We start from the raw sequence: 14,456 nt of genomic DNA, 5'->3' as shown, positions 1-14,456 counted from the left end.
GGGGGCAGGGCGCTGGCTATCGGGGAGCTCCCAGTAGGGGGCGGGGGGGGTCAGGGCATGGCAGGGGTGAGGGCTGTGGGGTGGTGCTGGTCAGTGCCACCCTCTCACCCGCTCTCCATGTCAGGCTGCCAGTGCCACCCGCAGGGGACAGTGTCGGACGGGACCCCGTGTGACCCCGTCAGTGGCAACTGCTTCTGCAAGCGCTTGGTGACCGGGCAAAGCTGTGAGCAGTGCCTGGTGAGTGCCGGCCCTACGGGCAGTGCTGCCTCATCCCCCCCCAGTGTGTGTCACTGGCTGGGCGTGCCTGAGGGCTGCCCCACTGGACCCCTTACCGGGGCTGTGCCTGGCCTGGCTGGTGCCCGGGGATCACGGGTACTGGCTGGTGGGAGGAGGGCAGGGCCCAGGCGTCCTGCTGTCACAGGCCGGGTACTCTGGAACTGCCCTGAATGAAGTTAGCCAGGATCCTCTGGCAGGGGACAGGCTCCAGGCATCAGTTACCCGGCTACAGTGCAGACCGTGGCACTCACACCTGCCCTCTAGTGATCGCTGCCACGATGATAGACCCTTAACCTACCTCCTAAACACTTGAGTAACACACAGGGGAAACTGAGTCACACCCACAGTATTCAGAGAAAACATTAAGAACATTCCCACTTTGTTACACCAGGGGGCAGGGGCTAGGCCGACTGAGTGGGGCTGGGCAGGGGTCAGGCGAGTCGGATAGAGCTGGGCCAGGCAACAGCCTTGTGGGTCAGGCTGGGAGGGGCCTAGTGGGTTGGATAGGGCCAGGCAGGGGTCAGGCTGGGCAGGGCCTGGTGGGTGGGGTGGGGCAGGGGTTGGACGGGGCCTGGCAGGACCGGGCAGGGGTTGGGTGCTGCCGGGCAGGCTGGGTGGGGCCAGGGAGGGGCTGGGGAGGGGTCAGACGGGGCCAGGCCAGGCAAGCTGAGCGGGGACAGGCATGGGCCGGGCAGGCTGGGCCGGGTTCAGGCGGGGTTGGGCGGGGCCGGGCAGGCTGGGCAGGGGGGTGTAGGCTCTGGGGTGTGGCTGGGGATGAGGGATTTGGGGTGCAGGAGGTGGCTCAGGACAGGGGATTGGGATATGGGGTTGGGTCATGGGCTTACCTCAGACCACTCCTGGTCATGCAGCGGGATTGCTAAGGCAGGCTTCCTACTTGTCCTGGCACCATGGACTGCGCTGTGCNTCAGGCGGGGTTGGGCGGGGCCGGGCAGGCTGGGGAGGGGTTGGGCGGGGCCAGACCAGGCAATCTGAGCGGGGACAGGCATGGGTCGGGCAGGCTGGGCAGGGGTCAGGCGGGGTTGGGCGGGGCCGGGCAGGGGTCGGGTGGGGCTGTGCAGGGGTCGGGCGAACCGGTCACTAACGCAGTCTCTGTCCCCAGCCCGAGCACTGGGCTCTCAGCCACGACCTGCTTGGCTGCCGCTCCTGTGACTGCGACGTGGGCGGTGCCCACCACAACCAGTGAGTGGGTGCTGGGCCTGGCCATGAACCCGTGGGGCGGGGGCTGCTCACGGGTGGAGGCAGGGCTGGGCTGGGGGGCCGTGGGGGTCATCCCCTTCTCCGTGGGCAGCGGGGTCCGGCTCTACTGCTCTGACGCCGCTCTGCTGCCAGGTGTGCCGCCGAGACCGGGCAGTGCCACTGCCGCAGCCATATGGTGGGCCGGACGTGCAGCCAGGTGGAGGCTGGCTTCTACCTCGCCCGCCTGGACCGGTACACCTACGAGGCGGAGGAGGCCGGGCTGCGCCAGGTGAGGCGGGTGAGCCCTGGCGTTCCGCCGCCTGTGCACGGGCTGGGGGCTGGGCCTGCCCGGGGTGGGCACTCTGGGGGACGAGGCAACATCTGGGCCAGGGATCCAGAGCCCTGAGAGCCGTGGGACTGGGACCCCGGCTGCCTCTGAGCCCAGCTGCCAGGCCGGCCGGGGGTCCAGCCCTGCCCACCTGCGCCCGCTCAGCATGCAGCAGCCAGCAGGCAGAGCGGGGCCAAGGGCCGGTGTGTGGGGCCAGGCTGGGCCCCCTTGAGACACACAGGAGAAGGGGCCATTCCTGACGGCTCCTTCGTGCAGGGCACGGTGGTGGAGCGGGCGCAGCCCACGGGCCAACCGGCCACATGGACGGGGGCAGGGTTTGCCCACGTGCCAGAGGGCGGTGCCACGGAGTTCCTGGTCAGCGACGTGCCTGCCTCCATGGAGTACGACGTGGTGATCCGCTACCAGCCCCAGGTGAGCCCTGGGCCAGCGCCCCCCAGCTCCCCGTCCACGGCCCTGAGCCACTGCTCCCACCCAGGCTCCTCCCTGCAGCCCCGGGCCACTGCTCCTGCTTGGGCTCCCACCTGCCCCCTCTTGGGCTCCCACCTGCCCCCCTGCTTGAGCTCCCAGCCCGTGACCCTGAGCCACTGTCCCCCCGGGCTCCTACCTGCGGCCTCAGGCCACTGCCCTCCCCGCCCGGGCTCCTACATGTGGCCCCAGCCCACTGCTCCTGCTTGGGCTCCCACCTGCCCCCCCCTTGGGCTCCCACCTGCCCCCCTGCTTGGACTCCTAGCCCGTGACCCTGAGCCACTGCCCCTCCGGGCTCCTACCTGCGGCCCCGGGCCACTGCTCCTGCTTGGGCTCCCACCTGCCCCCTCGCTTGGGCTCCCAGCCCGCAGCCCAGCGGCCCTGGGCTACTGCCCCCCCTTGGGCTCCCACCTGCCCCCCCGCTTGGGCTCCCAGCCCACGGCCCTGAGCCACTGCCCCGCCCTTGGGCTCCCAGCCTGCGGCCCCAAACCACTGCCCCCCGACCCCCGGGCTCCAACCTGCGGCCCCGGGCTACTGCCCCTGCTTGGGCTCCCACTTGCCCCCCCCTTGGGCTCCCAACTGTGGCCCTGGGCTACTGCCCCCACCCCCACTTGGACTCCCACCTGCAGCCCCAGGCCACTGCCCTCCCCCTTGGGCTCCCATCCCAACCTACTGCCCCCCCCCCTTGGGCTCCCACCTGCAGCCCTGGGCTACTGCCCCTACTTGGGCTCCCACCTGCCGCCCCCTTGGGCTCCCACCTGTGGCCCCGGGCCAGCCCTGCCTCCCCCTGGCTCCTCCCTCTGGCCCGAGGCCCCTGCCCCTGCCCGCTCTGACTGGCCTCTCCCGGCTCTCAGCTCCCAGAGCCGTGGGAGGAGGTGAAGCTGTGGGTGCTGCGTCCCGGGCCCATCCCCACCGGCAGCCCCTGTGGGAACACCATCCCTGCTGACGACCAGCTGGCCACCGCGCTGCCGCCCAGGGCCAGGTGAGCGGAGGGGCGGGGGGTGGGGCCAGGCGCCTGGGTGGAGCTGGGGGGAGTTGCCCTGCTGGCACTGGGTGAGGGGGCCCCCATCCTGGCCCCACACTGAGGGCAGTTGAGCCGTGACTCCCGTCCCTGCAGGTACGTGTTGCTGCCCCAGCCCGTCTGCCTGGAGCGCGGCATCAGCTACACCCTGCGCCTGGAGCTCACTCGCTACACGTCCCGCCAGGCGGTGCCCGGTGCCAGCGTCCTGCTCGACTCGGTGAGCCTGGGGGCTGGGCCAGGGGGCCAGGGCCACGGCGGCTGTTGGAGGGGGGAGGTTTCAGGGCCGTGCTGGGGGCGGGTGACAGGGCCATGCCAGGCCCGGCTGTGTGCCGGTGGGACAGGGGCGTGCTGGGCAGGGGGAGCATGCCCCGCCACTGGCTGACCTCTCTCCCCTCCAGCTGGTGCTGGTGCCGCGCTATTCCTCCATGGAAATGTTCATTGCGGGCGACGCCGGCGCCATGGGGCGCAGGGAGGCCTTCGAGCGGTACCACTGTGACCAGCACGCCTGGGCCGTGGGCACGGCACCTGCCAGCGAAGTGTGCACCAGCCTGCTCACCAGCATGTCGGCCATCATCCACAGAGGGGCACTGCGTGAGTGCCCGTCTGCCATGCGCTCCCTGGGCAGTGCCAGCCAGTCCCAGGATGGGAAAGACTCTTGCCATCTGCTACCCTGGTTTTGGGGTGGGGGGGTGGGGTGGGGTTTTCAGGTGGTATGTATCAAGTTGGGTTCCCAGTTCCGGGCGGTGTATTCTGGGAGAGGGTCCCCAGTTCCAGGTGGTGTATTCTGGGAGAGGGTCCCTGGTTCAGGGCGGTGTATTCTGTGGGAGGGGTCCCCGGTTCAGGGCGGTGTATTCTGGGAGGGTCTCCGTTTCTGGGTGGTGTATTCTGGGGGAGGGTCCCCACTTCCAGGTGGTGTATTCTGGGGGGGGGGTCCCCGGTTCAGGGCGGTGTATTCTGGGAGACGGTCCCCAGTTCCAGGTGGTGTATTCTAGGAGAGGGTCCCCAGTTCAGAGTGGTGTATTCTGGGGGGGGGGGTCCCCGGTTCCCAGTGGTGTATTCTGGGAGAGGGTCCCCAGTTCAGGGTGGTGTATTCTGGGAGAGGGTCCCCGGTTCCAGGTGGTGTATTCTGGGAGAGGGTCCCCGGTTCCGGGCGGTGTATTCTGGGGGGGTGTCCCCGGTTCCGGGTGGTGTACTCCTGGGAGAGGGGGTGTGCCCGGTGCCTGGGCTGGGATGCCTGTGCACAATCTGCCAGGGACCCCCCTTCCCTCTGCCTGTGGGTCACATGCTCATCTCTCTGCCCCCAGCCTGCCTGTGTGACCCCCAGGGCTCGCTGAGCTCTGAGTGCGAGCCCAATGGGGGGCAGTGCAAGTGCAAAGCCAGCGTGATGGGGCGTCGCTGCCACCACTGCTTCCCGGGCACCTTTGGCTTTGGGCCCAGCGGATGCCGAGGTGAGTGATGCCCACCCCTCCCCCAGAGAAGGTTCCCCACCCTCGCACTGCCCGCCCCTCACCCAACGGGGGCTTCTCGCCATGAGCACCCCTCTCCCGACGAGGGCTCTGCGCCCCTCCCCCAACAGACTTCCCCAGAGGACACACCTGTTTGGGGGACTCTGTTCTGGGGTGAGGGTCCCTGGTTCCCAGGGAATGGATTTTGCAGTGGAGGTGTCTCTCCTGCCTGCCCTTTGCCCCGGTGAGTGCCCTGGGGCCCTGGCCAGACTGGGTGGGCAGTGCCCAGGCAGTGTCCAGCCCCTCTCACAGCCTCTCCCTTGCAGCCTGCCAGTGCAACAGCGACGGGGCCATGAGCAGCTTCTGCGACAGCTTCAGTGGGCAGTGCCCCTGCCGGCCAGGTGCCTTCGGGCCCCGCTGCGACCGCTGCCAGCCTGGCTCCTGGGGCTTCCCCCACTGCCAGCCCTGCCAGTGCAATGGGCACTCAGAGGAGTGCGACCCACGGACCGGCAGTTGCCTGCACTGCCGCGACCACACGGATGGCGACAGATGCCAGAGGTGACGGGCCGTGGTGCCAGGGGGCTCTCCCAGGCCGGGGGCCATGGTGCTGGCCAGGCTCTCCCAGGACGGGGCCGCAGTGCCAGCCAGGTTCTCCGGGGGCGGGGACCGGTGGGGCTCTCCTGGGGCAGGGGAAGCAGTGCTGGCCAGGTTCTCCTGGAACTGGGGATGCGGTGCCAGGGAGAACATCAGTTTCCCCCTCACCCACGGGTGGCAGTGCCAAGGGGCTGGCATCAGGCAGTGTGCGGGAGTCCGGGCCCTGCACCCCCACTACCTGCAATTCCCCATGGCTCTCAGCCAGCTGGTAAAACGGAAGGTTTATTGGGCGACAGGAACACAGTCCAGCTCAAAGCGTGTAGGCACAGAGAACAGGACCCCCTCAGTCCGGCCCATCTTAGGGGGCAGGGAGCCCAGGCCCTGGCCCTGGGTCTGCCCCCGTTTCCCCAGAGTTACCCAGACACTCCATACCCCAGCTCACGACCAACTGGTGCTGGCCCCATGGGACAGGGGTTCTGACTTGTGGGACTGGGCCCCTTTGGGGAAGGAGTGCAGTCGGGTGTCCCCAGGGCTGGGGGGCCTGGTGCTTATTGTCCACCCCACAGGTGCGCAGCTGGCCACTATGGAAACCCCACACTGGCCTCGGGGGAGCGCTGCCGCCCCTGCCCCTGCCCCGACGGGCCCAGCAGCGGCCGCCACTTCGCCGCCTCCTGCCACCAGGACAGCCGCTCCCGTCAGCTGATCTGCAACTGCAACTCGGGCTACACAGGTGAGTGGCCCTCGCTGGCCTCGGGCACCCGCTGGCACCACCACTCCAGGGCCTGGGATGCTAGCCTCTCCCTGTCCAGAGCCGGGCCCAGCCCCTCCCCAACCCCGTCTGCCCGCCTCCTCCGCCCCGGGGCCCCGCCTCCGTCTGCCTAGCCCCTCCCCAACCCCCGTCTGCCCGCCTCCTCCGCCCCGGGCCCCCCACAGAGAGAGACAGACACCACTCACACGGCCTCCGCAACTATCAATCACCATCTTCTCTCTACTGCCTGCGCTCCTCCGCTGACCTGGCATCTACGTGAAGCACACGATCGCCTTTATTCTGAGTCAACCTCGACAGGCCACTACTAGGGCATAGATTGCGATAGACTGGCAATTCCGACGACACGGTCCGTCAGAGAGGCGCCCTATGTCCGCGAGAGCGGGCGCAGCTGACAGGCATGCACAGGCGCCAATACTCTACTCTTGGGGCCCTGTCAGCGCAGCGACGCAATGAGTGTCGCCCAGCTATGTTGTGGGAACATTCTTCGCTGCGCTTTCGCAGCGGCGCGAACCAGGGGCGCCAGCGCGTCCCTCCGGCATACTCGGACTCGCACCGGTGCCACGTTGGCCAGTGATGGCAGGATCTCGGAACGTACGGCGGTGCGTGCTGCCGCGTGGCGTCATTGTCGAGCGGCCAACGTGGGTGGGCGGAGGCTTCCTCTGGCCATGACAGCCATGAGCGGCACTGTCTCGAGTCGCGCGCTCGCAGGGGATGGCATGAGCTGGCGATGAGTCGTGACGCAGTAGACGGCCTCGCTGTAGAAGAGGCGACTGGGCCTCGGTGAGTGTGTATCGCGGGGCGCGCCCAGCAGCGGGTGGCTAGGAGGACGCGGTCGAGCGGTGGCTCGTTGCGAGGCGGCGTAGCGCTCGCCAGACCAGGGAGGACTAGCACGGGTGTGGGGCCAGAGCGGCACTGAGGGGCCGAAGGGCGTATTCTCCTCTATGTGAACTGGGGGCATCCCGTACCCGACGGTCAGAGCAGCACAGGCGAGTGAGGGAGCCCACAGGGTGTGCGTGGGGAGCATCCCCAATTGAACACGCAAGATAGATATTACTTGTAAGGTGGAGAGACTCACAATCCAATGGAGAATAGAGAGTAGCGAGAGAAGAGACGGAGCAGAGGTTACTCAGGAACAGGCGGAGGTCGAAGACCCAGCTGGGGGGCCGGGGGGCACCCCGGCTGTGGCTGTGGGGCGGGAGAGAGACTCACTCAGCAGCGATCGACCGTAGGTGTCTCTGGACATCAGGGCACTTCACAGTCTGTTCCTGTGATGGTTTCCAGCTCGACGCCTCAGCCACCCATGGCTTGCGTGGCGGACAGGCGAGAGGCGACTCCATGCGGGGCAGCTCCAGCAGGGCGCGCGGCCGGGCAAGGGGCCTGCGGGGAGCTCCCAGTAGGGGGCGGGGGTCAGGCATGGTCAGGTTGAGGGCTTGGGTGGTGCTGGTCAGTGCCAGCCCTCTACCCGCTCGTCAGTCAGGTGGCTGCCAGTGCGACCGCGCGCAGACGGGACAGTGGTCGGATCGGACCGGGGGGCGCCCGGTTGTGCAACCGCCGTGTCGAGTGGCGATGCTGTGGTCTGTCCAAAGACGCGTTGTTGGACCGGGGGGGTGGGCGCAGAGAGCTGTGAAGCAGGCCTGTGAGTGCCCGGCCCTACGGGCAGGTGCTGCCTCACTCCGCCAGTGGGTGAGGGCGTGGCCGGGCGCCACTGGACCGCGCCAGTACCGGGCTGTGCGTGGCCGGGGCGTTGCCACGGGAGCAACGGGTACTGCTGTGGGAGGAGGGCAGGGCCCAGAGGGCGTCCGTGCGAGTCACAGGCCGGGGAGTACCTGGCTGACTGGCCTGAATGAAGATTTAGCCAGGAATCCGTGGCAGGGGACAGGGGCTCCACAGGCATCAGTTACCGTGGACAGTGCAGTAGCCGGGGCATCTCACACCTGCCATCTAGGATCGCGCCTACGAGGAATGATGACCTTAGTAAGCCTCCTAGAACTTGTGAGTAACAACACAGGGACGAAGGACACCCACATAATTCAGAGAAAACATTAAAGAAACATTCCCACTGATTGTTACAAGCCCAGGGGCAGGGGCTTAGGGCCGACATGAGTGGGGCCTGGGCCAAGGGGTCAGGCGAGTTCGGATAGAGCTGGGCCAGGGCAACGCACTTGTGGTCAGGCTGGGAGGGCCTAGTGGGTTTGATAGGAGGCAGGCAGGGGCAGGCTGGGCAAGGGCCTGGTGGGTGGGTGGGCAAGGTTGGAACAGGGGAGCCATGGCAGGACCGGCGCAATTGGTGCTGCCGGGGAGTGCAGAGCTGGGTGGGGGCCACGGGAAGGGCTGGGGGAGGGTCAGACGGGGCGCGAGAGGGCCGAGGGCAGAGGCCTGACGGGGACAGGACATTGGGGCCAGGCCAGGCTGGGCCGGGTGCAGGCGGGTTTGGGACGGGCCGGAGCAGGACCTGGGCAGAGGTCGAGAGCAGGGCCGAGCAGGCTGGGGAAGGGGTTGGCGGGGCCAAACCAGGCAATCAGACGGAAGGACAGGCATGGGTCGGGCAGAGCTGGCAGAGGGTCAGATGGGAGCGGAGTGTGGACGGGGCGGGGCAGAAGCTGGAGGGGTTGGGCGGGCCAGACCAGCAAGTCTGAAGCGGGAGACGAGAGCATATGGGTGCGGGGGGGGGAGAGAGCTGGCAGGGGTCGAGGCGGGGTTGGGGCTGGGTGGGGCCGGGCAGGAGATCGGAGTGGGGGGTCAGGGTCGGGGGAGAGGGGAGGGGAGGCAGCGGGTCAGTGTGTAAGGCAAGCCTGCGCAGCCCAGACAACTGGGGCATCTCAGCACAGACCATGCTGGCTGCCGCTCCTGTGACTGCGACGTGGGCGGTGCCACACCACAACCAGATGAGTGGGATGCTGGGCCGGCCATGGAACCCGGGGGCGGGGGCATGACTACACGGTTTGGGTGAGAGGCAGGGCTGGGCTGGGGGGACCGTGGGGGTCATGCCCTGTCTCGCACCGGGGGCGACGGGGATCGCAGGCTCTATACTGGTGTACGTACGCCGCATCGGCTGCCAGGTGTGCCGCCGAGACCGGGCAGTGCCACTGCCGCAGCATGATGGGGGGCCGGACGTGCCAGCGCCAGATGTGGGAGAAGGCTGGCACATTTCGTGAGCCGCGCGGTTGCTGGATGCGCGGGGTACAGGGGTGGGGGGCCGAGCGGAAGGCGGAAGGAGGCGCGGGCGTGCGCGCAGGTGAGGCCGGGTGAGCCCTGGCGTACCGCTCGCCTGTGGCACGGGCTTGGGGGCTGGGCTGGCCGCGGGGTGGGCACTCTGGGGGGAAGAGGCAAAAACAACATCCCATTGGGGCCGAAGGATCCAGAGCCCTGAGAGCCGTGGGAGCTGGGACCACGTGGGTTGCCGAAGGCTTGCCTCTGAGTCGACCAAGGCTGCCAGGGAGACCGGGCGCGGGCGGGTCCAGCCCTGCCATCACCTGCGCCCGCTCAGCCAAGCAAGCAGCAACAGCGGACAAAGAAGCGCGGGCAAAGGGCCGGTGTGTGGGTCCAGGCTGGGCAGCCGCTTGAACACACACAGGAGAAGGGGCCATTCCGACGGCTCACTCGTGCAGGGCACGTGTACAGGAGCGGGCGCAGCCCCCACCTGGCCAACCGGTCACATGGACGGGGCAGGGTTTGCACTGGCCAGAGGCTGCAGGAGTTCTAGTCAGCACGAACGTCGGTCCAGAGTACAGACGTGGTGATACCGCTACCACCCAGGTAAGCCATGGCAGCGCCCCACAACAGCTCCCCGCACATAGGCCCTGAGCCAACAAAACATGACTACCAACCGAGAGCTCCTCCCTGCAAGCCCCGGCCACTGCTCACTGCTTGGGCTCCCACTTGCGCGCCCTCTTGGGCTCACCACCTCCCTGCTTGAGCGCCAGCCCCGTAGACCGACTGACCACGTGTCGCCCCGGGCTCGCTACCTCGACAGTCAGCGCACTTTGGCGGCCCGCGCACGAGGGGGGGAGAGCTCGACATGTGGCCCCGCACCCCACATGCTCTGCCTTGGGCTCCCACTGCCCCCCCTTGGGCATCCGCACTCTGCCCCCTCCTGCTGGACCCATAAGCCCGTGACCCTGAGTCGACAATGCCCTCCAAGGGGCCATACCTGCGGCCTGGGGGCAGACTCGCGACTGTCCTAGCTCTAGGGCTCCCCACCCTGCCCGCGCGCGAGCAGCTTAGGGCTCCCAAGCCACCAGCCACAAGCGGCCATGGGCTGCTGCCCCCTTGGCTCCCACCGCACCCCGAGCCGCTGGCCCAAGCCCACGGCCCTCGAGCCATGCCCCGCCCTTTGGGCTCCCAGCCATGCGGCCTACCAAACCACTGCCTCCCACGACCCACAGGCCTCCAACTGACGGCCACCGGGCTAACTGCCACCGCTTGGCTCATACACTTTGCCCACCATCCACTAGGCTCAAACTGCCCTGGCATAATGCCCCCACCTCCCACTTGGACCTCCACCGCAACCACAGGCCACTGCCCTCAGCCCCTGGGCTCCGAGTGCCAACCTACTGGCCCCCCCCCGTGGGCTCCCACCGCAGCCCATGGCAACTGCCCAGCATTGGGCTACCCACCTAGCCGAGCCCCATTGTAGGGCTCCCACCTATGTGGACAGGCCAGCCCTGCCTCACCCCTGGCTGTCCTCCCTCTGCCGCGAGCCGGCCTGCCCTGGCCCGCATGTCTGACTGGCCTCTGTCAACCGCTCTCCGAGCTCCCAGGAGCCGTGGGAGGAAGTGAAAAGCTGTGGGTTGCTGGGCGTGCGCGGGCCCATCCACTCACCGCACCCCGTGGGAACCACCATCCTGCGACGACCAGCCGGCCACCAAAGCTGCTGCCGCCCAGGGCCAGGTGAGCGGAGGGGCGGGGGTGGGGCCAGGCGCCGGGGTGAGCTGGGGGAGTGCCTGCTAGAGCTTGGCACTGGAGGGGGCCTCGCATCCTGGCCCCAGCACTGAGGGCATTGAAAGGACACGTGACTGCCCGGTCCCTGGGTACGGTTGCGGTCCGACACGACCCGTACTGCCTGGAGGCGCGGACATCAGCTACACCCCTAGCGCCGGGAGCTCACTCCGCAGCAACGTCCTCGCCAGGCGGTGCCCGTGCCGAGCGTCCGGCTCGACTCGGGTGAGCCTGGGGGTGGGCCAGGGGCGCAGGCCATCGGCATGGCTGTTGGAAGGGGGAGGTTTTCAGGGCCGGCGGGGCGGGTGACAGGGCCATTGCAGGCCCGGCTGGTGCCGTGGACAGGGCGTGCTGGTAGGGGGGGGAGCATGCCCCGCCAACTGCTGACCTCTCTCTCTCGCACCTGGTGCTGAGGCCGGGTTGGGGGCGCTATCCTCCATGGAAATGTTCATATGCGGGCAGACGCAGCGCCATGGGGGCCGCAGGAGCCTCGAGCGGTACCACTGTGACGCAGCACCCTGGGCCGTGGGCACGGCACTCGTCCAGCGAAGTGGGAGCGCGAGCGCGCGACGCACAGTCGGCCATCATCCACAGAGGGGCCTGCTGGGCGTCTGCCATGCGCCCTGGGCAGTGCCAGCCAGTCCCCAGGATGAAGGAGCTCTTGCCATCTGCCTACCGGGGGGGCCTGGGTTGGGTGGGGTGGGGTGGGTTTTCCTAGGGTATGAATATCAAGTTGGGTTTCCACAAGTTCCCGGCGGTGTATCGGGAAGGTCCTCCAGTTCCAGGTGGGTATGTCTGGGAGAGGTCCCTGTCAGGCGGTGTATTCTGTGGAAGGCGTCCCTGGCAGGGCGGTTATCTGAGGTGTCACTTCGTGTCTGGGATGTAAATCAGGAGGGGTCTCCACCACTTCCAGGTGGTATCTCTTGGGGGGGCCCCGGGTTCAGGAGCGGGTGTAGATTCTTGGGAGAACGGTCCGGCAGATTCCAGGTGGGTATTCAAGACGGGTCCCGAGTTCAGAGTGGTGTAATTGCTGGGGGGGCAGGGGGGGTCCCGGTATTCACCAGTGGTTGTATTCGGGAGAGGAGTCCCATTCAGGTGGGTAATTCTGGGAGAGGGTCCCCGGTTCCAGGTGGTGTATTCTGGGAGAGGTCCCCGGTTCGGGCGGGTATTCTGGGGGGTGTCCCGTTCCGGGTGGTGTAACTCCTGGGAGGAGGGGTGGCCCAGGTGCCTGGGCTGGATACTGTGCAACAATCTGCCAGGGAACCCCCCCTTCCACTCTGCCTGTGGGTCACAGTCTCATCTCCTGCCCCCAGCCTGCCTGTGTGACCCCCAGGCTCGCTGAGCTCTGAAGTGCGAGCCCAAGGGGGGCAGTGCAAGTGCAAACCAGCGGATGGGCGTCGGCTGCACCGACGTGGCGTTGATCCACGGGCGACCTTTGGCTTGGGCCCGAGCGGAGCCGAGGTAGTGATCCCGAGAGCGCCTTCCCCGCACGAGAGAAGGTCCCCCACCCGCACGCCGCCCTCACCGCAAGGGGGCTTTCCCGCCGATGAGAGCACCACCTCCTCACCGACGAGGCTCGCGGCCCTCCACCAAACCAGAACTTCCCCAGAGGGACACACTGTTTGGGGGACCTCTGTTCTGGGGTGAGGGATCACTGGGTTCCAGGGAATGATTGCAGTGGAGTGTCTCTCCGCCTCCTCTTATGGCCGTCTCGGTGAGTGCCCCTGGGCCCCTGCCAGTACTGGGTGGCAAGTGCTGCAGGCGTGTCAGCACCCTCTCCAACAGGGCTCTCACCTTGCAGCCTGCCAGTGCAACAGCGCGGGGCATGAGCAGACTTTCTGCAGAAGCTTTCAGTGGCAGTGCCCCTGCGGCAGTGCCTTCGGGCCCCGCTGCGACCGCGCCAGCCCTGGATCCTGGGCTTTCCCCACTGCCACCCGCCATGCAAGGGACTCAGAGGAGACCCCACGGACCGCGGTGCCGCACTGTCTCAGTTGGTTGGAGGCACACGAGACGGAAGGAAGGATGCTAGAGGTGTGACGGGCCGTGTGCCTAGGGCCTCTCCCAGGCGGGGCCATGTGTCTGCCAGGCAGCCTCTCCGGACGGGCCGCAGTGCGGCACCAGGGTCTCCGGTGCGGGGGACCGGTGGGCCTCGTGCTGGGGCAGGGGAAGCAGTGGCGCGCAGTCTCCTGAAACTGGAAGGAATGGGGTGCCGAAGGGAGAACATCAGAAGGTTTTTTCTCCCCCTCACCCACGGTGCAGGTGCGCAAGGTGAGCTGTGCATCAGGCAGTGGTGTCGGGAGCCGGGCCCTGCACGCCCACTTACCGGTGCAATGCCTTGGCATGAGCTCACAGACAGCTGGTAAAACGGAGGTTATTGGGCGACAGGGAACCAGCCAGCTCAAAGCGTGTAGCCACAGAGAACAGGACCCCCTCAGTCCGGCCCACTAGGGCGAGCCCAAGGGCCTGGCCCTGGGTCTGCCCCCACACATGCTATGTTGCGGGTTTCCATGACCCCAGACACTCCATACCAGCTCCACACCAACTGGTCTGGCCCACATGGGAAGGGGTTCTGACTTGTGAACAGGGGCCCTTTGGGAAGGAGTGCAGTCGGTGTCCCCAGGCTGGAGGCCATGTGCTTATTGTCCAAGACCAGCGCGGACGAGGTGCGGCAGGCGCCACTATGAAACCCCAACACTGGCCTCAGGGGGGAGCCCGCTGCCCCTGACCTGCGCAGCGAACAGGCCGGCACTTGGCTTCGCCCGGAGAGCGACCAGCCCGTCCGCAGCTGATCTGCAAACTGCAAACTCGGGCTTGCACAGGTGAGGGCCTCCGCGGCGCTACTGGGGGGCACCACGCGCTGGCAGACCACGCAGCTCACAGGCCTGGATGCTAGCTCGCCACGTGCCCAAGGGTAGCCGAGCCCTGAAGCCCCTCCTCCAACGCCGCCGCCCGAGTCGGGGACTCCTCCGCCCCGGGCCGCCACCGTGCTGCCTAAGCCCTAACACCCCGTCGCCGCTCGGGCACCGTTTCCAACCGCGCGCGCGCTCCTATCCGCCGGGCCCCGCCTCCACTGCCAGCCCCAACCCTGTCTGACCGCACCTCCTCCGCCCCGCCCCCCCCCCCCCTCCTCCCCGGGGGGCAACATCGCCCCTGTCTGCTAGCCCTCCAACCCCGTCAAGACTCTGCCTCCGGAGAGCCCCGCCGGGCACTGTCTGCCTAGCGCCTGCCGCAAGCTCGCCCATTCTGCCGCCAGCCTCCTCCGCTGCCCGTGGGCGCCCACCGTCGGCGCGAGCCCCGTCCCACATACCCCGTCTGCCGCATGACGGACATCCTCCACACTGTGAGCTCCGGGAGCGCCGGCCCAGCGGTTCTGCCTAACCCCATCCAACCCCGTCGCCCCCA

General features: G+C 67.9%; 1 protein-coding gene across 1 annotated transcript in view; it reads left to right on the top strand.

Annotated features, from left to right (window-relative positions):
• Positions 1-14,456, top strand: part of LAMB2 (laminin subunit beta 2) — a 133,804-nt gene that overhangs the window by 93,187 nt on the left and 26,161 nt on the right. Inside the window, 10 exon segments of the mRNA XM_075073333.1 lie at positions 125-237; positions 1,397-1,476; positions 1,627-1,762; positions 2,078-2,233; positions 3,142-3,269; positions 3,405-3,525; positions 3,707-3,899; positions 4,613-4,756; positions 5,080-5,311; positions 5,914-6,077. Coding sequence (XP_074929434.1) covers positions 125-237; positions 1,397-1,476; positions 1,627-1,762; positions 2,078-2,233; positions 3,142-3,269; positions 3,405-3,525; positions 3,707-3,899; positions 4,613-4,756; positions 5,080-5,311; positions 5,914-6,077 — 1,467 coding nt within the window.

This window comes from Chelonoidis abingdonii, chromosome 17, assembly GCF_003597395.2.
Source record: "Chelonoidis abingdonii isolate Lonesome George chromosome 17, CheloAbing_2.0, whole genome shotgun sequence".
Lineage (NCBI taxonomy): Eukaryota > Metazoa > Chordata > Testudines > Testudinidae > Chelonoidis > Chelonoidis abingdonii.
Note: the sequence above shows the minus strand (reverse complement) of the source record. Positions and strands in the feature narration are given on the sequence as shown.